Source organism: Pristis pectinata, chromosome 5 (genome assembly GCF_009764475.1).
Source record: "Pristis pectinata isolate sPriPec2 chromosome 5, sPriPec2.1.pri, whole genome shotgun sequence".
Taxonomy (NCBI): domain Eukaryota; kingdom Metazoa; phylum Chordata; class Chondrichthyes; order Rhinopristiformes; family Pristidae; genus Pristis; species Pristis pectinata.
In genome coordinates this window covers 27144618-27171455 of record NC_067409.1, presented here as the reverse complement: position 1 = coordinate 27171455, position 26838 = coordinate 27144618, and the positions used below count along the sequence as shown (strand labels likewise).

Below are 26838 nucleotides of genomic sequence, written 5' to 3'. Positions count from 1 at the left end.
CTATTTATTGTTCTCCCCACATTCTTGTCAACTCTCCCCAGATTCTACCTCCCACCTACACACTTGAGGCAATTTACAGTGGCCAATTAACCTACCAACCCGTGCACCTCTGGGATGTGGAAGGAAACCCACATGGTCACAGGAAAACGGGCAAACTCCAAACAGACAGCACCGGAGATCAGAATTGAACCCTGGTCTCTGGCACTGTGAGGCGGCAGCTCTACTAGCTGCGCCACTGTACCGCTCTAAATCCAGTGGTTGAAATTATTAGACCCCTCATCAGAAGTCGAGACTGAAGTTCTGGAGACTTGAGAGAAAAATCCCACACAACACCCATTAAATTAGGTAATCTACATATATAAAAAAAAGTCTAAAATCATGCAGGCAAATGGGATTAGTGTAGATAGACATTACGGTTGACATGGATGAGGTGAGCTGAAAGGGCCCATTTCTATGCTGTATGATTCTATTAGTAAAGGTAACCATGAAACTACTATATGCTCATTGCCAGGCACGGTAGTGTAGCGGTTAGCATAACGCTGTTACAGCGCCGGCGACCCGGGTTCAATTCTGGCTGCTGTCTGGAAGGAGTTTGTACATTCTCCCCATGTCTGCATGGGTTTCCTCCGGGTGCTCCAGCTTCCACCCACATTCCAAAGATGTACAGGTTAGGAAGTTGTGGGCATGCCATGTTGGCACTGGAAGTGATCCATCTGTTGTTGGAATTCTGATGAGAATAACAACAATTAACAAGGAATTCAGATTGTATCTCGAGTCCACGCCACCATTCAATAAAATCAAGGCTCATCCTGCATCTTGTCTATTCTCCCATCAGATTCCTGGATTCCAGGATTATCCAAGAATCCAAAAATCTGTTGGTTAGCCTAAATGACTGAGTAACAGGAGCCCTCAGCGGCAGAGAATTCCAATGATTTATAACTCCGTGAAGGAAGAAACTTCTACTCGTTTCAGTCCTAGATGGCCACCCTAAGTCTCCCAGGACTTTAACCCTAAGACCTGAAGTCTCCTCTTAGGACACTTCTAAGTCTTCCCATTCCAACCTGAAAATACAATCTCTCTGCAGGAGGGCAGGCACAGTAGTGTAGCAGTTAGCGTAATGCTATTACAGCACCAGCGACCCGGGTTCAATTCTGGCCTCTGTCTGTAAGGAGTTTGTACGTTCTCCCCGTGTCTGCGTGGGTTTCCTCCGGGTGCTCCGGTTTGCTCCCACATTCCAAAGACATGCGGGTTAGGAAGTTGTGGGCATGCTATGTTGGTGCTGGGAGCATGGCGACACTTGCAGGCTGCCCCCAGAACACTCTACGCAAAGATGCGTTTCACTGTGTTTTGATGTAAATGTGACTAATAAAGATATCTTAACAAAATATCAATGTAGTTATCTAAAGTGGAAGGAAATCTGCCATTGGTATTGGTTTATTATTGTCATTTGTACAGAGGTACAGTGAAAAGCTTGTCTTACAAACCGATCGTACAGGTCAATTCATTACACAGTGCAGTTACATTGAGTTAGTACAGAGTGCTTTGATGTAGTACAGGTAAAAAAACAATAACAGGATAAAGTGTCACAGCTACAGAGTGCAGTGCAATAAGGTGCAAGGTCACAACAAGGTAGATTGTGAGGTCATAGTCCACCTCATTGTATAAGGGAACCGTTCAATAGTCTTATCACAGTGGGGTAGAAGCTGTCCTTAAGTCTGGTGGTACCTGCCCTCAGGCTTCTGAATCTTCTACCCGATGGAAGAGAGAAGAGAGAATATCCCGAGTGGGTGGGGTCTTTGATTATGTTGGCTGCTACACCAAGACAACGGGAGGTAAAGACAGAGTCCAAGGAGGGGAGGCTGGTGTCCGTGATGCGCTGGGCTGTGTCCACAACTCTCTGCAGCTTCTTGCGGTCTTGGGCAGAGCAGTTGCCGTGCCAAGCCGCGATGCATCCAGATAGGATGCTTTCTATGGTGCATCTGTAAAAGTTGGTGAGAGTCAAAGGGGACAAACCAAATTTCTTAAGCTTGCTGAGGAACCAGAGGCGCTGGTGAGATTTCTTGGCCGTGGCATCTATGTGATTTGACCAGGACAGGTTGTTGGTGATGTTCACTCCCAGGAACTTGAAGCTGTCAACCCTCTCGACCTCAGCACCATTGATGTAGACAGGTGCATGTACACCGCCCCCTTTCCTGAAGTCAATGACCAGCTCTTTAGTTTTGTTAACATTGAGGGAAAGGTTGTTGTCATGACATCCTTATCCATCAGGTATATGTGACTCCAGACCCATTAATGTGATGACTCTTAACTGTTGTCTGGATAGTCGTACCAAGCCATTCAGTTATACTGAACAATTATAATGTTCACCACAAGGACTACAGCATCCTTGTTCTGTCAAGGGCAATCGGGTGAGCAGTAAACGCTGACCTTGCTAACAATACACGTAATAAGAGCACAAGAAAACCACCAAGGCAATCCTCTGCCTTTGTGTCTGATTGATGCTGCTATTCCGGGGCAAGGGGCTTTGGGAATTGCAAGGCAACATAAAAGGGGCAGCAACCCAGTATCATACATCTCCACCCCTGTTTCATGCAGAATAAATGCTTCTGGGAGCAACTGTAATAAAACATTTCTAAAAACTGCATATTTGGAAATTTGAAATAAAAACAGAAGTCAGAAACACTCAGCAGGTCAGACAGCATCTGTGGAAAGAGAAAACAAGTCAATGTTTCAGTTCTGATGAAGGATCTGCAACCTGATACATTAACTCTGTTTTACTCTCCATAGCTATTATCTGACCTGCTGAGTATTTCAAGCATTTTCTGCTTTTATTTCTGGGGCAAAGCAGACTGGATTGCAGCTTTATATAGGAAGGTGGCAATGTCAAAAGATGGGCATTTAATTTCAGATAACTCAGGAACTAGAAGTTGATCAGGCAGGAAGATGGTGATGATGAAAATAACAGAAGATTCCACAAAAGTATCCACCAGATCCAACCACTGGACATTTATTCTGCTGTCGTTTATGGAATAACATTGGCAGGGACTGCATGTGGAGTGGTATTAGCAGGTGAGGTCTGTACTCTGGGCTGGAGGAAACATTATCATAGGTATCCCATTACCAGAGGCCAAGATTGCACAGGAGTTTGGCTGCAGAAGAGTCAGATGCTGACTTTTTCTGAGGCAGCATGAGCACCACCACCTGCAGGTTCCCCTCCAAGTTACACACCATGCTGACTTGGAAACATATGGCTAGACTTGCATCATTTCTGGGTCTAAACCTGGAACTCTCTCCCCAACAGCACTGTGGAGGTACCTTCACTAGGACTACAGTGATTCAAGACGGCTCACCACTACCTTCTCACTTGGGGTACAAGTTCATAATTCCCTGAAAATGGCGACACAGGTGGATAGGGTAGCAAACCGAGGCATTTAGCATGCTTGCCTTCATTGGCCAAAGCATTGAGAATAAGTGTTGAGTTGTCATATTGCAGCGATACATAACATTTTGGTTTGCTCTCACTGGAGGGTAGGAGGTTTAGGGGTGACCTTATAAATGTTAATAAGATTATGAGGGACATAGGGTAGATAGTCAGAGTCTTTATTCCAGAGCAGGGAGTCTAGAACAGGAGGGCATAGATTTAAGGTGAGAAGGGAGAAATTTGAAGGAGATCTGAGGGGCAAGTTTTTCACACAGAGGATGGTGGTTATATGGAACGAGCTGCCAGAGGAAGTGGTAGAGGCAGATACAATTACAATATTTCAAAGGCATTTGGACGGGTACTTGGATAAGAAAGGAGTAGAGGGATATAGGCCTAATGCAGGCAAATGGAATTAGTATAGACATGCATCGCAGATGGCATGGACGAGTTGGGCCGAAGGGCTCATTCTATGCTGTACAGCACTGTAACTCTCTGACTTGGGGCAATTGGGGATGGGGGCAAATGCTGATCTGGGCAACAATGTCCTGATGCTGAAAAATGAATAAAGAATAATATTCCTGGCCCCTTCCTGCACTAGTGGCCATTGCATAAGCTGAGGCCGGCCATCCACTTACCCTGGACTCTTGGCGAGGTATTACAATCCACAGCTGGGCCTTGTAAAGGCAGCTGCCTGAGGCCATCCTTCAGAGTTTCTGCAGACTCCAGCACCGAAAGTCAGCAGCTCCATCAGCCCTGGTATATCTGGAGACCCAGTTACTGCATCCAGTGAAGATATGCTGACCATTGTACAACTGTTTTTGTTCTTATACTGGGAGTATCTATCTCTGCCCTGCTTGTCAGGCAGGGTTGCAATATGTCAGAAAACACAGCAAATGAAATATCAATGTTAAACATTCACACACTCCATACAAAAGGAATTCCATTCCTTCAACACTGACCTCACCTTTTATTCCACTACCTTTGCCAATCCTCACTTTGTGTTCTCCAGGCTACACCTGCAACAAAGGCAGTGGATGGAGTCGATGCCTGCAACTAATGTGATCAGCTTATTCCATAATGTTGGGCGAACTCAGTTCAGTATTCCTGTATTTGTGTCAGTCAGTGTTTTTTTTCTTAGGAGGAGGATGTTGAGTGGGAATAGGAAGGAGTTCTGTGTCAGCCAGTTGGAAGCCATCAGTCAGCTTTTTGCTTTCTTCTCAATGCTGAGGTATGAATACTGATTAAATGTCACAACTGGTTTACAGGTTTACTTGAATGCATGCTAATGTTTTGAGGGAAATGTATTAGGTTTTTCCTCTTTGATTAAAGTTTGAAAATCTGCTGCTATTAATTGAACTTCATCGCACTGAAGGGCTGAGTAATTTCTCCAAGTTTACCTTTGATCAGCGCTGAATAATTGAAGAAATATTGAAGAACAAGTGAAATAAAAGAAATGAGAAAGGATGTTTAAGAGAGCAGAAATGTCTTGTGGAAACCTTTCTGTTCAAAACTGTGCAATAATGCCTTTGATTACCTGATGGAAAATATCTTCAATATCCCAGATTTCGTGGAGAAAGACCTTTTCTACACCCAGTGTGTTCTAAGCTGTGCCTTTGGCCCTGTGTCTGTTCCAATGGAGTGGGGTGAAGTGACAGGGTGGGATGGGGTGGAGGGGCATTATCTGGTCTGGTGGTTTTGAGTGGGGTGGGGTGAGGTGGGGAGGCCGGGAGTTAAAGTGGCACGGTGGATTGAGAGGAGGTGTGGTCTGGGATGGAAAGGGGTGGTGCATTGCAGAGTGAGGTGGGGTGGAATGGAATGGTGAGATTGGCTGGGGAGATGTATGGTAGGGTGGTGAAACTAGAGTGAGGAGGAGTGAGATGGGTGGGGTAAGATCTGGCAATGTGGCATGAGTTGAGATGGGGGGGGAGCAACCTGGGGTGAGGTTGGTGGGCATTGAGTGAGGTGGTATCAGTTGAGATAGCGTGTGGCAGGGTGTGGTGGAATGGGGTAGGGTAGGGTGGTTTGAGGTGGGTTTGGGTGAGGTGAAGAGGGGAGGTGGGGTAAGATGAGTTGGTGAAGCGATGGTTGGTGCAGGTGAGGTGGTGCATGTAGGGTTAGTGATTTGGTGGGGTATAGGGTAGAGTGCAGTAACGAGGCGAGGGGTGGAGGGGATGAGATGAGGCGGGGTGTTGAGGTGTGGGTGTGCTGGGTCAGCGAGATGAAAAGTGATGCTTGTGAAATCAAAGGTAGCTTTCTGAAGATAATCTTTGCAGTTTTTGTCTTTCTGCACCTCCCCTTGAATTCCCTTTGCTGCTTCTAGCAGTAGGTAACGATTGAATAGATTTGTTCCGGAATCTTTTTCTAACACAACAGGATACTTTTTTCTTTATCCTTTCCTTCTAGTTGTTCCTTTTTGGAACCCTTTAACTACGCATCTCAGAGAGAAAGCCTTCCACCTTGCCCTCTCTCTGGTCTTATGCGCCCGTGTAAAACATCCCTGCACAGTCCTGTACTACAACGTGCTCCAGTGCAAATGCGTTGGCCAACTCTGAGTCTGCCAAGCCCTGGGTCTTTCGGCACGTATTCTGTTGCCGGCCAGGTGCTGAGGAAGTTAATGCCTTGTATATCACATTACAAGAAATGAAGAACAAAGTTTCTCTTACAAGAGATTGACCGATGTATTAGATTTCTAAGAATGGCCACTGCTTGATGCACTGTATTGTATTTATTCATTGCTTACCTTCCACGTCTGAACTTTTATTTCTGCCAAACCGGTTTCTTTTCCATTTACGTCTGTTCAGACCACCCAGACTGTGATGCACTGGGCCTTCCTTTAACAGTGATGATTTGTTTAGGTCCTTGGAGCCTCTTTGAAGATGCAGGTAGTGTTATAACAAAGGGGCAGGGAATTACAGCACAGGCTCTGTGGGTTAGTGACAAATAAAGACTCTGGAAATTAAGAAGAGACTTGGAAGATAAAAAAGGAGCAGAGCATTTAGATATGGTGCAAAAGAAACTCGGCAAAATGGAAAGATATTCAATGGGTAAGTTCGTCGATTGTAATGCTGTTATTGTAGCCATTAATTTTACATAAAATTTGCTCCAGGTTTTTTTCAGAAGTCTGTCTGATTTCTGAGCCAAGGTTATGCAGAAAGTTAAATAACATAGCTTATGCATATAACAGTCTGCCCACAGTGATAAAATCCCACCCAAAGAGTAGTGCAGGAAACTGGTGGGGGTGGAGTAGGGATGTTGCTTAGTAGGAATGGAGCTTCCCAGGTGCAAGTGAGCTGGACCCCTTCACAGAACAACGGTGCATGACTTGGAGCACGATCTACGGGCAGACTAACAGCCATTTGTTTTAATAGGGTTGATTTCTCTTATAAATAGAACCAGGCAGGCCAGGTCCTTTTTATTTTGCCTTTTCCAGACTTTGTCTTGCTCCAGTTACAGTCCAAGCGCATGATTTGCTTGAGGTAAGAAATTATTTTGAAGGGATTTGTAAGGAGTAGGTTTGGGAAAGGAAACACCACAGTCCTCTTCTTTTGGGAACAGGCTGTGAATCAGGAGGATCGAGCAGAGAGACGGGTTCCACTCTCTGTAAGCCAGGAGAAGGTTAAATACAGTGACTACTCAAGAATACTGCATGTAATCATATTTGGGTATTTTAATACTGCTATATTATGTCAAATAATAGTGAAATAATGACAAAGATGCATATTGTACAAGTGAATATGAATGAAAGAACATGACTGTTCAACATTGAGTAATAGTTTTGAATTGTTTTATAATAATGCAAACTGTCCATTTACCATGTTCAAGCAAGCAAATTGAATATAAAGATTGGGGCTGAGTAACGAGTACTGCCATTCGTAAAGGAGAAATTTCCTCCATATTTTAGTGATAAACCTTTAGCATTTGGAGGGGCCTTACACGACAGCTTTAACCACAAACTCATGGAGAATTTTAATCTTTCACCGCTGCTCTTGTTAGAAATTTAAATGTTTAAATAATTAATGAAAACAGTATTTCTTCATTTTAATTTATTCAGAATCGGCTTTGTGTGCCTTAAAAGTGTCACGGCAATTTATTTTCTGACTTAACTCTTAGTGGTTCAGGCTTAATACAATTTTCCCTTGAAACACCATAGCTTCAGACATTTGTTGTATAAAGTAACGCTAGTGAGGAAACTGTGCAGTAATACTTAGTGGAGGAATTCACAGGATGTCTCTGCTTGTGATTTACCCATTTACCAGTCAATCCTTTTATCTTCAACATGACACAGTTCATGCTATTGCAGGAATTCAGAGAACTTAGGAATGTTTCCATCTACTTTGGTGATATTTACTGCAGTGCTTTCATTGTGAGATCCATCTGTGTTTTCTTTTAGATGAATTTCTGATGAACATAGGAATATAAGGAATAGGAGCAGGAGCAACCATAACACACAAGCCTGTTTAGCCATTCAGCAAGGTCATACTAAACATTGGCCTCAACTCCACTTTCTCGCCTGATCCCTGTAACCCCTGCTCCCTTTGTATCCCAGAAATCTATCTACCTCAGCCTTGAATGTATTCAGCAATTAGCTTCAATGGTATTCAGAGATATACAATTCCAAAAACGTTCACTCAAGTCTAGATCCTGAGAGGGTTTGACAAGGTAGATAAAGTCATAGAGTTATACAGCATGGAAACAGGCCCTTCGGCCCAACCAGTCTGTGCTGACCAAGATGCCCATCTAAGCTAGGACCTTTAGAGGCTGTTTCCACTGCGGAACCAGGAGGGTATTGCCTCTGAAGAAATTCTTCCTCACCTTACCCTTAAATAGAACTCTGCTATTTAAGGGTAGGGTGAGGAAGAATTTCTTCTCTGAGGTATGTGGCTTCCTACATCCATCAAGGCCCTGACACACCACAAAGCCAAGCCATGTTGCATCAGACTGGCTTCTACATTTCATATCAGCACATCCACAAAAGGCAGTGGTGAGCACCGGCAGATCACTGCTTTCAATGTGTACTGGTGTACTCTGCTCACTTTCGGCTTTCTTACCTCAGAAAGAAAGCCAATTCTGTGCAAAGAGTATGCAAGAGGTTTACTGAGATTCATTGATTAAACAGTGATATCCTGAAACATATCAACATTACAAAAGAGCAGGTGTTGGTGGTGTTGAAGCACATAAGAATGGATAAATACCCTGGGCCTAACCAGGTGAATCCTAAGAAATTGTAGGAAGCAAGGGAAGAAATTTCTAGGGTCCAGGGAGAGATTTTTGTATCTTTGCTAGTCATGGGTGAGGTACTGGAAGGCTGGAGGATGACTAATGTACCTTTTAGTTAAAAAGGGCTGCAAGGACAAGCCTTACAACAGTAGTGGGAAAGTTACTGAAAGTACACACAGAAAATGCTGGAGGAACTCAGCAAGTCAGGCAGCATCTATGGATGGAAATGAACAGTCAATGTTTCAGGTCGAGACCCTTTTCCTCCATAGATGCTGCCTGACCTGCTGAGTTTCTCCAGCATTTTGTGTGTGTTGCTCCAGATTCCAGCATCTGCAGAATCTTTTGTGTCTCTAAGTGACTGGAAGAAATTCTGAGAGAGAGAATTTATTTGCATTTGGGAAGGCAAGGACTGATTAGGGATAGTCAGCTTAGCTTTGTGCATGGGAAATCGTGTTTCACGAATCTGACTGAGTTTTTTGAAGTGGTAACCAAGTAAACTGGTCCAGAAAGTTAGAATGTATGGGATCCAGGGAGAGCTATCCGATTGGATACAAAAGTGGCTTGGTTATAGGAGTCAGAGGATGGTAGTGTAGGGTTGATTTTTGGATTGGAGGCCTGTGACCAGTGGCATGCTGCATTGGTTAGTGCTGGGTCCCTTGTTGTTTGTCATGCATATCAATGACTTGGATGAGAATGTAGGTGGCATGATCAGTAAGTTTGCAGATGACACCAAAATTGGTGGCATAGTGGACAATGAGGCAAGTTGTATCAGGTTACAACAAGATCTGGATCAACTGGAAAACTGGGCAAAGGAATGGCAGATGGAATTTAGCTCAGACAACTGCGAAATGATGCATTTTGGGAAGATAAGCCAGGGCAGGACATACACAGTGAATAGCAAGGCCTCGGGGAGTGTTGTGGATCAGAGAGAGTAATACAGTACAGTATTAGGTCCTTTAGGCTAACTCATCCATGCTGACCAAGATGCGCATCTAAGCTAGTCCCATTTGCCTGCATTTGGCCCACATTCCTCCAAGTCATTCCTATCCCTGTATCTGTCCATGTGTCTTTTAAATGTTATTGTACTTGCCTCCTGCCTTAACCACTTCCCGTGGCAGCTCGTTCCATATACGCACCACCCTCTGCATGAAGAAGTTGTCCCTCAGGTCCCTTTTAAATCTTCCCCTCTCACCTTAAACCTATGCCCTTTAGTATTTTATTCCTTTTCCCTGGGGGGAAAAGTCTGTGTGCATTCACCCTATCTATGCCCCTCATGATTTACTACACCACTATAAGGCCACCCCTCCTGCGCTCCAAGGAATAAAGTCCAAGACTGCCCAACCTCTCCCTATAACTCAGGCCCTCAAGTCCTGACGACATTCTCATCAATTTTCTTTGCACTCTTTCCAGCTTAATGACATCTTTTCTATAACAATGTAACCAAAACTGTGCACAATACTCCAGGTACAGCCTCGCCAGTGTACTGTGCAACTGCAACATAACATCCCAACTCCTGTACTCAGTGCCCTGGCTGATGAGCTGGCAGTACAATGCATCATTCCTTGAAAATGGCAACACAAGTAGACAGCATGGTGAAGAAGGTGTACGGTGTGCTTGCCTTCATCAGCGTTGAGTACAAGAGTTGGGACTTCGTGTTTCAGTTGTACAAGACATTAGTTAGAACTCATTAGGAGTATCATGTGCAGGTCTGGTCACCGCGCTATGGTAAGATTAAGCTAGAGGGTGAAGAAAAGATTGACAAGGATGTTGCCTGGACTGGAGGGAGAGACTGGATAGGCTGTGGAAACAAAGGACTGCAGATGCTGGTATCTAGATGAAAAAACAACAAGACGCTGGAGAAACTCAGCAGGTCAGAAAAGCTTTTCTCCACAGATGCTGCCTGACCTGCAGAGTTCCTCCAGTATCTTGTTGTTTTTTCATCTGAATAGGCTGGGACTGTTTTCCCTGGAGTGAAAGAGGCTGAGGGGTGACCTTATAGAAGTTCATAAAAATTATGAGGAGCATAGATATGGTAGATAATGGCAGTCTTTTTCCCAGGCAGAGGATTCTAAAACTAGAGGGCTTTAGATTAAGGTGAGAGGAGAAAGATTTAAAGGGGACATGAGAGGTAAGTTTTTCACAGAGAGAGTTGTGGGTATACAGAACGAGCTGCCAAAGCTGGTGGTAGAGGTGGGTACAATTACAATGTTTGGAAAAAACATTTGGACAGGTACATGGATAAGAAAGGTTTAGAAGGGTATGGGCCAAACACAGACAAATGGTATAAGCTTAGACTGGCATCTTGGTTGGCATGGATGAGTTGGGCCAGAGGGCCTGGTTCTGTGCTATATCACTGTATCTCAGTCGTTACACTCTTGCCTCTGAATCAGATGGTCATAAGATTAGGTTTCACTCCAGAAAATTTAGCAAACAGTTTGTGTTGGCATCAATGCAACGCTGAGAGGGTGCTGCACAAGTAATGATGTTACCTTTCAGATGAGTGTAAAAGACATCATGATGCTATTTAAAGAAGGATGTAAAAGTTCCCCCAGTTGCCCAGCCAACATTACCTCAGAGCCAACACTTAAATCTATGCCCTCTGGTTATAGATACCTCTGCTATGGGGGAAAGTTTACTACTGTGTATCCTGTCTATGCTCCTCAAGATGTTGTGTACCTCAATCATGTCCTTCTTCAGCCTTCTCTGCTTCATGGAAAACAAACCCAGCCTATCCCATCTCTCCTCATAATGCAGACAACCCATCCCAGGCAACAACTTGAAGAATCTGCTCTGCACCTTCTCTGGAAATATCAAGTCTTTTCCATACTGTGATGATCAAAATTTCATGCAGTAAATCGTGTGCGGCCTCGCTAATATTTTATAAGGCTGTACCATTACTTCCTGTGCTTATAAAGACTACATCCTGTATGCCTTCTGTACTACACTATCTACATGTGCTGCCACCTACTGGGACCTTTGGACTAGTACACCTAGCTCCCTCTGATCTTTTACTCCCTAGGGCCCTTATTTGATCTCCCAAAATGCATTTATCAAAATTAAATTGTGTCTGCCATTACACTGCCCAACTTACCAGCCCATCAATATCTTTATGTAGCCTGAGATAATTCTCCTCACTATCCATAACATTACCAACTTTTGTGTCATTAGCAATCTCCTACATTAACATCCAAGTCGTTTATGCATGTAGCAAACAGTATGGGTCCCAGTACCAATGCCTGTGTTAAGTCACTGGTCACACTTCCAAACATGAAAGCAAACCTGCACTATCACCCTGTGTCTCCTATTTGGATCCAATTTGCCTCCGAGCCCATGGACTCTAACCTTTTGGACCTCGTCACACAACACCTTCAGTGTTGCTGGAGATCATTCTGTTCAGCTGATCCCCATTTCTATGCAGATTAATACCTCTGACCTTGTAACAGATATCTGTCCCAACTGAGATGCCTTAGCGGAGAAAGACCACTGTCTATTATTTAGAAACAAGAAATTCTGCAGATGCTGGAATAATACACAAAATGCTGAAGGAACTCAGCAGGTCAGGCAGCATCTATGGAGGGAAATTAACAGTTGACATTTTGGGCCGAGACCCTTCATCGGGACTGGAAAGGAAGAGGGCAGAAGCCAGAATCAGAAGGTGGGGGGAAGGAGAGGATCACACGCAGGCAGGTCCAGGTGAGGGGGAAGGTAAGTGGGTGGGGGAGGGGGGGAAGATGTAATAAGCTGAGAGGTAGGTAGATGAGAGAGGGCTGAAGAAGGAGGAATACAGTAGGGGAGGGCAGTGGACCATGGAATAAAGCATGGAGGAGAGGAGATGGGCGGGTCATCAAGGCGGGCGAAGAGAGCCACAGGAATAAGGGAAGACAAAGGAGTGTTTGGGTGGGGGGGGGGGAGGTAGAGAAAAAGAAGGGGTGTGGTTACTGGAAGTTAGAGAAATCAATGTTGAGGCCATCAGGTTGGAGACTCCCAAGGCAGAATATGAGGTGGTGCTCCTCCAACCTGTATTTGGCCTCAACATGGCAGTAGAGGAGGCCATGGATAGACACGTCAGTATGGGAATGGGATGTGGAATTGAAGTGGGTGGCCACCGAGAGGTCCTGGCTGTTGTGGCGGATGGAGCAAAGGTGTTCGATGAAGCAGTTACTAAATCTGCATCAGGTCTCACCGATGTACAGGAGGGCACACTGGGAGCACCAGGTGCAATAAATGACACCCTCAGACTCTCAGGTGAAGCCTATTATTTACACCTTTTGAGTTCTTTTAGGTTCTCTGAATGGACTGACATGAAGGGAAATCTCTTTTGTTATAAGTGAGCACTATGTGCACCCCAGAACTCAAGAAACCCCATCTCAGAGTACTCTCTTGTTGATCAATGGCTTTTATTCACCACTTTCTAAAATTGTGTGCCAGATCTCCCAGATTTGACTCTACCTTTTACAGCTAACCTGCTGTCACTCCCCCCTCAGAAAAGTGAGGTTTTTTGTGTTATTTTCTTCCGTCAAGATGGTGAACATTAAAATTATTGTGGAATCTTGCTGCTCAACCTCTGGCATATCAGAACATCAAAAAACTAGGAGCAGGAATGGGCCACTCAATCCCTCAAGTCTGTCCAACCACAATATGATTATGGCTGATTTGTCCCAGGCCTCAACACCAGTCCGCTATAGTCCTTAATTCCCTGCTCTTTCAAAAATATATCTATTTGGCCTTTAAATACTCCCAATGATTTAGCCTCCACAAACGCTCTGTGGTAGGGAATTCCAGAGCTTCACCACCCTCCTAAGAAATGGAATGTAGGCCTTCATAGCAAGAGGTTTTGAGCATAGGAGCAAGGACATCTTGCTACGATTATACAAAGCCCTGGAGTACTGTGTGCAGCTTTGGCCTTGCCTAAGAAGGGATATACTTGCCGTAGAATGAGTTCACTAGACTGATTCCTGGGATGGCGAGACTGCCGTATGGGGAGAGATTGGATTGACTGGGCCAGTTTTTGGAAGGATGAAAGGGGATCTTATTGAAATGTACAAAATTCTGACTGGCCTTGCCTGACTTTATCTTGGATTACAGGGTGTAAACATGTTAAATTCACTACCATAGAGGGCTCTGGCTGCCGAGTTACTGAATATAATTAAGGAGGAAATGTATCAATTTCTAAGGGCAACAGGCGTCAAGGGTTATGGGGAGAGATCAGAAATTTGGTATTGAGATAAATAATCAGACATGATGGTATTGAGTGGTAGAGCAGCTCAAAGGACTAAATGGCCTACTCCTGCTTTTATTTCTTATTCCTTCTGTCCTTACATCCTTTGTGAGAAGGGAGAAAAGTTCCTATGCATTGTACACCAAGGTTATTTACTTTTTAATAAAGTCTGGCATCAGATTGTCTATGCTTCACTTTGTCAATGAAGCATTGTTACAACCTGGAATGACTGTCTTGCTGTTCAAATGATTTGAAATAACCACTGCTTGCAGTGAACCCATCAAGTCCATTAGGGCTATGAATTTTAATGTGACCACTTAAATTTACGTTCAGCGTTTGCATTTATGCAGCTCTTACATCTATTTTCAGTTCAAGTTAATCTTTCTTTGGGTAGGGGAATATTATGCAATGCTTTCTCTTAATTAAACCTTAATGCAAGCTAAAAAAAAGTTGTTTAAGGTAGAAGAAATGCAGCTTCGGCACAATTCACTTCCTATGTAATGAGACAGTGATTCCTGTAGGCTTTGTTAATTTGGTGTATTATTCATAAAATCAGTTATTCCCAGAATGATTATGCAAATCATCAATGAGAAATTGACAAGGGTTTTTTAATGGGAATTCCAATTTCTCAAGTGTGAACCACACTCTTCATCTATGTTACAGGTTAAACAGTGGTCCTCCATTACCCTGTTCATCAAGACCCAACTCGGGTAAAGATGTCACCTACTGGAAAAGAAGGGGACAAGACTTCAGTGTCTTACTTGATTATACAACCCGAGGAGACTCAGAAGGAACTAACATGAGGAAAACTCAAAGCATTCCAAAAACTGAACAACTAGGAAGAGGATCACAAGATCAATTGCTGAAGAGCAAGCAGCGGGTGACAGAAGCAAGTAGACCAGATCAGCAAAAGAGTTGGATAGCAGAAGGTCAGAGTATGGTGGAGAGAGAGGTGCGCGAAGACAAGTGGAGAACTCCGATGGATCGTAAGTGTCAAAGCTTGGGAACCGAGGAATGGAAATCATCTTTAGGAAGACAGTTGTCTGACAGTGATGGAAATAAGTTGAGACAAAACATATTACCCAAGATGGTTAGTGATGAAGTATTTAGAAAAGAAGGAATGGAATATGTAAAAAAAGGAAAGTCTCAGTCATTGCCTCGGGTCATACCAGACAGCAATGGCAAGGAATTTCAGACAGGACTACATTATGTAACAACATCTGGCTTTAATAGAAACAGACTGGAAAATCAGTGTTTGAAAGATCATCATGCATTGCAAAACAGCAGTTCTTATTGTAATGCTAAAACAAGTTCAAAATGGAGAGAAAATGTCAGGCAGAACACTCAGTTTACCCAGCTGCCCAAAGCTAAGTTCAATAGACCACTCAAACCTCCCTCCTATGAACTGTATCAGCAAATTAGGAGAAGTTCAGAAATGTTACCCAGTCTCCAGGTGCATGGAGAAAACGAAGGACAAGACCCTTACTTTGCCAAGGACAGTGAAGCAGGTGCTGACAATAATAGTTGTCCCCAAGCTCTTGCTAGTGGCAACTTGGAGCCTCCTGTCTATGTGCCTCCCCCATCCTATAAAGCACCACCTCAGCAAAAACTTGGTCAGATATATTTTGATAAAGTGCCTAGTTGTAACAACAATACAGGTCAACTCTCTCAATCCACAAAGACTCGTATAGATCAGGCTCACTGGTGCTTAGAAAATGAGGAGAGTAATCAAGCTCACGAAAGACTAGCTTTTGATGATAATGATGCAAAGCAACGTTTACTACAAGCCAAAAATATGAATGATGAAACAGGTAACTGTGTTCCTCACACTCGGGTTAGCCATAGTGCTTCACATAACGGATATGCAGATGACCAAAAGGCGTTTGTCAAGTACATACCATTTAACGATCCTCGGATTAGGCATATTACGATAGTGCAATCTGAAAAGCAATTTGAAGAAGTAGATTATAAGCAAGAACAATGGAATGCAACAGAGCAAGTTACAGATGGAAATAAGATATTTGGATCATCACACCATCGTAGTGCCTTCTCTGTTCCATCAGGGTCACATTACTCTACTCAGGCAGGCCTGAGGCCGATAGCTGATCCTACAACTGGTAACAAATGGTTGGTGGCATCCAAGCCAGAGAGTGAGAACAGCACAAAGTCAGACCATTGTCATAAACCATATGTAGGCAACCAGTGTGAATCCTCATTAAGGCATGATTCAAGGATTCTTTCAACCATAAACCATCCAGCAGGCTTTCCACAATCAAGTGCCAATGCTAAAGGAAAACTGCATGCAAACCAAGGCACTACTGAAACAGTGACCCAGGTAAAGAAATGGGAGCCAGATTCCCAGTTTTTTGAAGTGCAAGGAAAGAAACAGCCAAAAAGAAGAATGACAGAAACAATATTTTGTCTCATTTCTGTTCCACTCAAAACCTCTGAAGAAGGGTCCAATGAAGATGTACTTAATAGCAACGTGAGAAATGGAAATGTTGAAAAGATCATGAGTGATAGCACTGGAAATTTAACTGAGCAAAGTTTTTTAAGCATGTCCTCTTCTGACTTGGAGTTACAAGCATTGACAGGAAACATGATGTCAGAAAATGGATTGAAGAAACTGGAGCACTGGAATGAAGTGAGCAATAAATGCACAGTTGGCTATAACTTTAACCAGCACAGAGAGCTAAGAGCCTCTGGCTCTTGGCCAGGTGACCAGTACAAAGATCAAGAAACACAAACAAGTTTCAATAAAGGCCCTCGCACTACTCAATCATTCACCAGTGCCATAAAAAAAGTTGCAAAGGGCAACCAGAGTCAAAGGCAGAACCACTCAGAATCTGAAACTCCTGTACTAAAGCAAGGGGATCAAATAAGTGCAGAAGCTACTGTCATCGGTAACCAGAAACAGAAGCTGAGTAACCATCCAATAACTGGTCAGACAAGTTTGCATCCATCCAGCAACAGTGCTTTCTCAAGAACAGCACCTACACAATATCAGGTAATTAAATCTCACAAACACCAGCTGGAAGGAGCTTCAAAAAGCCCCCATGAGAAAGGCAGAGATGCAAGTGCAGAAGAGCAGGTGGAAGAGAGCAGAGCATGTCCACAGACTTCATTCAACAACGGCAAAGAATCTGTAGGCTTTGGTCAGTTTCTCCTGAAGCCTGTAAACCGCCGTCCTTGGGATGCAATTAGTGAGCTGGAAAACTTCAACAAAGAGATTCAGGAACACGAGGATTGTAACAATCAGACACTGGAAATGGAAAGTGAAGACAGTGAGCTTTCTGCACCCCAGTCGATAAGTTCAGACATAGCCTTTCCAAACACTCGTATGCCTTCCTGTCACAAATCTGAGCTGTTTGTGCCTGAAAAACCATTGGCCAATATGAATGCACCCAAAGAAAACCTGGACAGTGGAATTAACAAACACTGTCCAGATTATACCAATATTACCCTTGAGGTACAGAAATCATTTAGAATAGCTGCTGACAATGACAAGCTCAGCAGCCAGTTCAGCAATCCACTTCATAAACCTATCAGCAAAAGAACAACAAATACTAAAAGCAGCACAACTTTAAATGTATTCTCAGCAAAAAATGCACAGTTCACTAAATTAAACAATGAAAAGAATGCAGAGGACACTAATAGCAAAAGCCAATGTATAAGCATCAATGGAGTTAGTAAACCTATGTATCAACTAAGTGAAAGAAAGGCAGGAGAGATAATTGATGACAACTCATTAGTCAGAGATAAGGCAGCAGGTAAAATAAATGTCCCAGCTCCAGAAACTGAATGTAATGGCATTATTAGAAAAATGTTCTCTCAATTTGACAGTGATCAGATTTATTCAGAAACTGACCTAAGCTCTTTAAGTTCTTGTAAAAGCACAAAACCAATTACTGATAACCTGAATGACCTCTTTGAACAGAAAACAGTGAAAGGAATTTCTAAAACTGAATCATTTGAAGAAAGAGCTGCCAGGATTTTAGGTATTGACGTGGCAGTGGAAGCCTTGATTTCTCCAACAAAGAAAGCTCAGCATCAGGATGTAGGAGAAAATGAGGCAAAGCCTTCCTCTGAAGAGGAGCTGGTCCATCATGTGACAAACAGTAAATGCTCTTCAGGAGAAGTACTGGGGCATGGCATGGGTAAAGGCTTGGAAATTGACAAACAATTGGAATGGAAAGACAGCCCAGTTTATGGAACATGGTTACCAAATGGAAATAATGTGCTCCAGAATAAATTATCAAAACAGGTTACTGAAAGTAACAAAGAATTGCAGTTGGAAAAAAGGGCCATCATCAATGAAATTTTTCACGAACCTTTCAAGGAGTTTTATAATTGGGCTGACAAAAATTGCTGCTTTGGCATCGAAAGCAAAAACGCCTCTCTCGTGGGCCCAGAGAGGAAAGGGCGAAACACTTCAGGAATGATCGAAGCTTTGCAAGGTAAGCTTGCAACACCTCCGGGCCGCACAGCTCTGGATCGCTTGGCCCGAATGAAAGAAGTTGACTCAGTTTCCCGTATCAGGCGTCTCAGCATAAAAAGTGCAGATTCTGGTGATGAGCTTGATGAGGATAAATGTTGCACAGAGCAAGGAGATAAAAAAGGGCCTTATACGTCAGTTCGAAAGGAAGACACGCATGCAACAAAGAAAAGAATTATATCGCCAGAACAGGATTTGGAATCTTTTGTGTCTTCAATCACAGCTAAAACTGAGAACAAAGATGCTGGAGGTATGTTGTTATGAAGATTTTATAGTTCAATGTCTTGAATGAAGTCATTGCATAATGTCCATCTTAAAATGATAAACGTAGCCACGTTTTTGCTTCCAGCATAGTAGTTCAAGATGTAAACAGTTGGGTAAGAAGTTAAACCAGCTGGTATCCCCACTAGTTCCCTTTGAGTTGCAAAATGGCAACAGTGACCTGAAGTGCCAGAGGCCACCTTGGTCAATGTCACTACAAACAACTGCCAGAAATATGCAGTACAAGTCTAACAAAGTACCTCAAACACCCAGCTAACACAATCCCTTCAAATGACAGTCATTCAGATACGGGAAGGCCCCTCAACAGTGCCATTTAGAGGAGCTGTCAACTACTTACAGTTTAGTTGCTGGTTGATGTCTTCTAGGTTGCTGAAACAAATCAACATGTTTTGTGCTAGTTAAATTGTAACAAGATTTCGGTCTACAGGGAGTGGCAGTGTGGCAGAAACTGAAGCAGCTTCTCCTGAGTTCAAGGCTTCATCAGAATTTTCACATTCACACACAAGGAAAAACAAATTGTACTTCCTTTGGGAATATATTACTTAGGAGAATGAACAGAGGCCGTGCATGGCACAACATTGCAGGAAGAGGGAGTAGGGGTAGGGGAAGGACTCCCACTGGCCTTGGGCACTACTAAGGTTTGCAGCAATGAGCCCACAGCTAAACAGTTGGATAGAGCACTGCTGCTGGGGCCACTAGCACACCCATAAGGATGCATTGGAATTTCAAGGTCACTGCATTGATATAAACCTTTAAAGTACTAAATATACCCATGTGATTCACAGGAGCGTAAGCAAATAAAATTTGACACAAGCCACATAAGGCAATACGAGGGATGAAAAAGGCAGGTCTTAAGGAAATTTTAAAGGGGGAAAGAGAAGATGAGAGACAAAGGTGTAGAGAATTTCAGCAGTTCAAACTGGCAAAAGCATGGTTGGGCATTCTCATGGAGCTGGAATTGAAGGAGTGCAGAGATCTCAGAGCATTGTAGGGGCACAGAGATTGGAAAGGGTGAGGTGTTGGCAGCAAGGATAGGAATTTTAAAATCAAGGCATTGGTTAATGTAGATCACAGGCGTCTTTTAAGCTGCGAGAGGTTGTGGAATGGGGGGGAAATGAAATGTGAAAAGAAAGATCAAGTGCAAGGGCATTCCAACTTCAATAGATTGAATCCCTCACTGGTCACAGCCTCAGCAATGATACTTCTGAGAAAGGAGGGAGAGCACATGGGCAGCATCTCCCCTCCAGCTCACTCCATTGTGCAGCACCTGCACCAGCAAGAGAGAGGAATCGGTGTCAAAGTGTTGTGCAATATGTTTAGTTGATGTGGCTGACATGGTTGAATAGCTGATGGTGTGTACAGATTATGAGTGTGAGGCTGTGTGTGTACAGTGAAGTATCTGGGCATGTCTTTGTTTACAGAGGCTGTCAGTAGTAGAGTGATGTGGGTTGGTGATACCTTGGGAAATTGTGGCATTTCACTGTCTGACCTTTTCACTATCTGAATTATAGAATTGTTCAGCACAGAAACAGCCTACCTCATCCATGCTGAGACTAATCACATTGCCATCATTGTGTCCGTATCCCTTTCTTATCCAAGTACCTATCCAAATACCTCTTAAAAGTTGTAATCGTCTCTGTCCCCATCACCTCCCCTGGCAGCTCGTTCCAGATATTCACCACTCTCTTTGTGGAACAACTTATCTCTTAGATGTGTTTAAATAATTTATTAATCATCTGCTCCTGCAGTCTTTTCACCTGTGTCTGGTTAGCTTCCCGGACCTCTGCAGATCGTGAACATTTCTCATTTCCAACTTCTTGACCAAGACCTTAAGTGCACAGTTGGAAAGCCTGTTATTTTTTAAGATATTAAGATATTATTTATTAGTCACATGTACATTGAAACACACAGTGAAATGTGTCTTTTTGTATTACTGAGGATGTGCTGGGGGCAGCCCACAAGTGTCACTACTCTTCCGGCACCAACATAGTATGCCCACAGCTCCTAACCTCTATGTCTTTGGAATATGGGAGGAAACCGGAGCACCCGAAGGAAACCCATGCAGACACGGAGAACATACAAACTCCTAACAGACAGCGGCAGGAATTGAACCCAGGTCGCTGGCGCTATAACGGCGTTACACTAACTGCTACACTACTGTGTTGCCATAATTCATTAATTTCCAGGATGCAGGTATTAGTGATAATCCCTGCATTCATTCTCTATCCCTAATTGTCCCTCGCCTGAAGAGGCAGCTCAGAATCAACCACATTGGTGGATAACGTCCAGGCCAGTGCATGCAAGAACAGAATTCTTACCCGCATGAGACACGAGCACCATGAGTGAGGCCAGCATTAATGAAACATCCAGATCCATTTAATAACTTGAATTTAAATCGAAGCATTCCCAGCCCACAAAATTAACCATTACACTACCATTTCCCAGCTTGCCCATACTCTCCATGATTAGATATTCCTCCACTTTTCCCAAATAAAATTCTCATCCCACAGGATACGCTGTGTCTGTACCAATTGTGACACCATCTTTTCGGGAGGCACAGTCTACAGTCAGGAGGCGGTGCTAGCAAGTATGCATGTTGTGCTCTGTTGACACATGCAGCCAGTCAACATCATGGTTTGCATTGGCTGTATGCAGAAATCACATAGCATGCACATTCATTGAATATCCATTGCTGCCACAATCACATCAAACAGGAATTAATCAGGTATCACTCTTCTCATATTTTTTTCTTTTTCTCATATTCTTTTGCAAGGTCAATCAGTAAACCATTCCAGACTGCCTGCTGCTGTTTACTGTTGAGCTTCAGAGTAGTATTTCATGCAAAGCAGGCTTCTAAACTTTATGTAGCTAACCCTGTGTGAAATGAACTTACTCCTAGCTTCTGACTTTTCTCGTGGACACTTCAGTTCTACTTTGTGCTGGGGACGTATTATCTGCTAGGGCAACACTTCTCTGTGACGTGGGTCAGCTAATGGCTAACTCGTTATCAGCTCCTGTGATGGAAATGTTTTTCTTATTGTTGAACCACTTCTTGCTATTTACACTGTGCTCCACTGCTGTCAAAGGACATCTCTTTTCAGCTTTCAGCTTGTCAACAGCAATTTGCACTTGTATAGCACCTGAAATGAAATAATGTGATTTCTGCATGCAGACTATGCAAATCATGTTGTTGACTGTCTGCATGTGTCAACAGGCCTAACACGGCTACTTGCTAGCACCACATAAAGGCAGCCTGCTCCTCTTGAAAAGATGTGTTACAGCTGGTACAGACACAGTTTATCCCGTGGGAGTTGAATTTTACAGCTTCACAGCAGGGTTACCAGCCAAAATTTGTCCAAATGCAGGGTCTTGACCCCAAACATCAACAGTTCCTTCCCCACCCCCACAGATGCTGCTCGACCCACTGAGTTCCTCCAGCAGATTGTCCGTGGCTCCAGCTTCTAGCATCAGCGGGCTGTTGTGTCTCCAGATGAAATATGAGGTGGAACCAGATGAGACATCAGGCTGTGCTGAGCTGGAGCCCACCACCCAGAGTCGTTACCAACTGGCCCTCCATGGGGCTGGAGGGAAGGAGGGAGATGATGCTTCAGCTCTACAGGGCATTGGTGAGACCATATCTGGAGAGCTGAGTATTCTGTACTATACTGGTCTTCTTATTTAAGGGTTATGGAGAAGGTTTACTAGACTAGTACGTGGAATAGGTGGGTTGAATTTAAGAAAAGGTTGGACAAGTTAGGCTTATACTGTGTCTGGGATTTAGAATAGTGAGAGGGGACTTGATTGTCATTTAATGAGAGGTCTGGACAGGATGGATGTGGAGAGACTACTTCCCCACGGGACACTAGGAGTCACCCTTTACAATAAAGGGTCACCCATTTAAGCCAGAGATGAGTTGTGAGTCTTTAGAAGTCTCTTCTTCCAAAGGTGGTGGAAGTAGAGACTTGGAATATTTTTAAGGCAGAGTTAGATGAATAGTTAATAAGCAAGGGGGTGAAACATTACCAGGAAATGCAGAGTTAAGGTTATAATCAGAGCTGTGATTTTATTCATACGTTTACACATATGTTCATATGACTGAAAGTGCAGGGCCAATTTCACTTGCCCTTCACATCCAAGAGTTGGCCAATGAGGTACAGACAGCAACTGGATCCCAGGCAGTGCAGTGTTGAAATCTCATCCCTGGAAAAACTTCTGATGGACTCTGACAGAAGGCCTTATCTCCTGTCAAAGATGTGAGGCACCTTAATCATTTTTCTCTGACATCCAGTCGAAGTAAGTAATTAACAAAACTAATAAAGACTATTAAAAGGTTTATTAAAAGCACATAACACTCTTAGAAAGGAAATTGAATTAAAGTAAAATAATTAGAAAACTAACTTGCCCTCCCTGTCGCTTCCTAATCCATAGACCTAGAATCCATATTACAATCAGTGGAGTCTCAGATCATGTGCAAGGTTTGATCTGGTACAGGATTCATTGGCAATTCCTCAGCAGACCAGGCTCCATGGGGAGTCCAATGGCAGATGCAGTGCCTTCTGGCATCAGTCAGTCACAGACCTCTGGCTTTGACGGCAGCTGCCTGGAAGAACAAGACCTCCTGAAGTTTAAACAGCTGAATGTCAGTCATTCTGATCAGAACTGCTGTTTATGGCCAGCAAGAGTCTCCCCAAGACCTTTTAAGGGGTGCATTAAAGGAGGAGGAGCAGGGAGATAGACAAAGGGCAATAAGGGAGACATTCCAGGCCTAGGGGTCCAACCTGCTGAAGGTACAAATCCCCATGGTAGGACAATGGAAATCAGAAATGTATGGGAAACAGAGGACCATAGATATTATGGTTCCTGGATGATGAAGTGGAGTCATGTGGTGTCAAAGGGATATTCAGCATAGAAATGGCCCTTTGGCCCACCATGTCCATGCTGACCTTTTTATAGACAATAGGAGCAGAAGTAGACCGTTCGGCCCTTCGAGTCTGCACCGCCATTTTGAGATCATGGCTGATCCTCAACAATCAATATCCTGTTCCTGCCTTGTCCCCATATCCCTTGATTCCCCTATCTATAAGAAACCTATCTAGCTCCTTCTTGAAAGTGCCCAGAGAATTGGCCTCCACTGCCCTCAAATTCACAACGCTCTGGGAGAAGAAGTTTTTCCTCACCTCTGTCCTAAATGGCCTAGCCCTTATTCTTAAATCATGCCCCCTGGTCCTGGACCTCCCCAACATCTGGAACATATTTCCTGTCTCTATCTTGTCCAATCCCTTAATAATTTGCCCACATTAGCATGGCATCCTTCTATGTCTTTATTTAAAAGTCTGTCTTAATGCCTCTTAAACCTAGAAATTGTATCTGATTCCACCCCCTCCTCTGGCAGCACTCTCCAGATACCAACCACTCTCTGTATATATTTAAAAAAACTAGCACCTCAGATCCCCTATAAAGCTCCTTCCTCTCACTTTAAACCTATGCTTTCTTGTTTTTGATATCCTGCTTCTGCTGGCTAGATATGGTTAAAATCATATCAGAATAAACCAGTAGTGTCAGTGAGCAAAGCCTGAGCATTAATGAATCCCTCGACTTCACATCCTCAGTCACATAAGTGCAGCACCAGAGCAGCATTATGCCATTTTCACCTGAATCGATATTAGCTATTTCATATATACTTCTGGCTGAGTTTACCAGAACAATCGTCCTAATCTCTGCTACAGCCTTTCAAAGCCCCTGTGAATTCAGCAGATTAAGTTCAAAAGCAATTGCCATGTCATTTTGCTGGAGTAGTCCATAATTCAGAAGGGAGAGAAGCTTTGATCAATCCCTTGTATCCCTATACCACCTGTGTGCCTTCTCCTAAGGTACTCTGAAACTAGTTACGAGCAGCTTCATTTAAAAGCTTTTTAGTTATTGCAGACTCTTTATCTAGGAATGTAATTTCCAACAGTGACACTCAACTTTTCCTAAGAATACATGTGGGTTCACAGTGATATTACGCATGAATATGAATGCACATGACATGAGCCTCCAAGCTCCAATGTAACTTGATTTAAAAGCCCATTGTCATCTGCAGAAGTAACAGTAATGGACCAGCAGCCCAAAGTTTGTGAGTTCATTTTCCCAATCTAGAAGATCTGTCAAATAAAACTGAGTGAAAATGTGGAGCGATTCTAGAAAACATCAGTGAGATTCTTCTGAATTGTTTTAAACTCCAACTGATGCCAGTCCTACAAGCCAATAACTGATGGTTGATTCCTAAAGTCCATCCTAGCGAGCATTGGCAAACTGCATGTCCTAGCATTGACCATAACGTTTTTTGACCAAGTTTTCCTCAAGTCAAAAATGTCATCCTGCTTTGTCAATGAATTGTACAGCAGGGGCTAAATTTTGATTTGTTTAACCAGGCTTTCCAATAATTTTGTACAGTAACAAGTAAATATTTTGTGTTAGTTCACTACACAGATAAACTGGATTGTTGTGTTTGAAGCATCTTTTTTTCATTCACAATATTGGCACTTTTGGGAAACTCGCATATATTCCTTATCATTAATTGCCCTTAAAAGGGAGTGGTGAGCAGCTTTCCTGAACTGCTGCAGTCCATGAGATGTAACAAAGATGCTTTTGGATAGGTAGTTCCAGGGATCTCACCCAACAAGGATGATGACACTTTTAACCCTAACACTAATTGTAGAACAGAGTGTCTACAAGTTGTAGAACGGAGGGACTTAGGAGTACAAGTACAAAGTCCTCTCAAAGTGGCATCACAGGTAGACAGGGTGGTGGAGAAGGCGTTTGGCACGCTGGCCTTCTTCAGTTAGGGCACTGAGTATAGAAGCTGGGATGTTTAGTTGCAGTTGTACAAGACATTGGTGAGGCCACGTTTGGAATATTGTCACCCTGCTATAGGAAAGTTGCCATTCAGCTGGAAAGCTGCAGAAGAGATTTGAGGATGTTGCCGAAACTCAAGGGACTGAGTTACAGAGGGAGGTGGAGCAGGTTGAGACTTTACTCATTGGAGCATAGGAGAATGAGGGCTGATCTTAGAGGTGTATAAAATCATGAGGGGCCTAGATAGGGTGAATGCACACTTTTTTTCCCATGGTTGGGGAATCAAAAACTAGAGGACATAGGTTTTAGTGTGAAAGGGGAGAGATTTAATAGGATCCTTTGGGGCAACTTTTACACCGAGAGGGTGGGCTGGAATGAGCTGCCAGGGGAAGTGGTTAAGGCAGGTATATTGACAACATTTAAAAGGCACAAGTACATGAATAGGCAAGATTGGGAGGGATACAGGCTAAACACAGGCAAATGGGACTAGCTTAGATGGGAATCTTGGTTGGCATGGATAATCTGAGTTGAAGGGCCTGTTTCCATGCTGTGTTACTCTATGACTAATCCACTGTTAGTAATGCCTGCATTTATTGTCTATCCTTAATTACCCAGTAGAAGGTGATTAATGAACTGCCTTCTTGAAGCTCTGTAGTCCTTCTGGTGAAAGTACTCCCAGAGTGCTGTTGGGGAGGGAATTCCAAGATTTAGACCCAGCAATAAAAAGGAACAATATTACGTTTCCAAGTCACAATGGTGTACTACTGAGAAGGGAATCTGTAGGTGGTGGTGTTCCCCTGCAACTGTTGCTCCTGTTCTTCTCAGCAGTAGAGGTCACAAGTTTGGTGAGTAACTCCCGTGCATTTTGTAGATGGTACACACTGGAGCCATTGTTCACTGGTAGTGGAGAGAATGATTGTCACTGGTGATGGATGAGGTACAGGGTGTTTGGTTCTATACAGCGTCCAGCTTCTTGAGTGTTGTTGGAGCTGCACTCATAGAACATAGAACCATACAGCACAGAAACAGGCCCTTCGGCCCACAATATCTACAGTGACCATGATGCCAATTTAAACTAATTCCAAACAATGTGCTGGAGGAACTCAGCAGGTCAAGCAACATCTGTGGAAGGAAAGAAATTGTCAATATTTTGGGTCAAAACCCTGCATCAGGATGTCTTGATGTAGGGTTTTGACCCGAAATGTTGATTGTTTGTTGCTCCAGTTTCCAGCATCTGCAGTCTCTTGTGTCTCCACTAAACTAATTCCATCTGTCTGCACATGGTCTGTATTCCTCCATTCCCTGCCTGTTCATGTGCCTGTCTAGATGTTGCTATTGTATCTGCTTCCACCACCTCTCCTGCTTGCG

General features: G+C 43.5%; 1 protein-coding gene across 2 annotated transcripts in view; it reads left to right on the top strand.

Annotated features, from left to right (window-relative positions):
* Positions 1 to 26838, top strand: part of jcada (junctional cadherin 5 associated a) — a 164585-nt gene that overhangs the window by 121214 nt on the left and 16533 nt on the right. For both annotated transcript variants that reach the window (XM_052015584.1, XM_052015582.1), the window contains exon 4: positions 14520 to 18601. In XM_052015584.1, the coding sequence (XP_051871544.1) occupies positions 14520 to 18601 (4082 nt within the window). The remainder of the gene's footprint in view (positions 1 to 14519; positions 18602 to 26838) is intronic.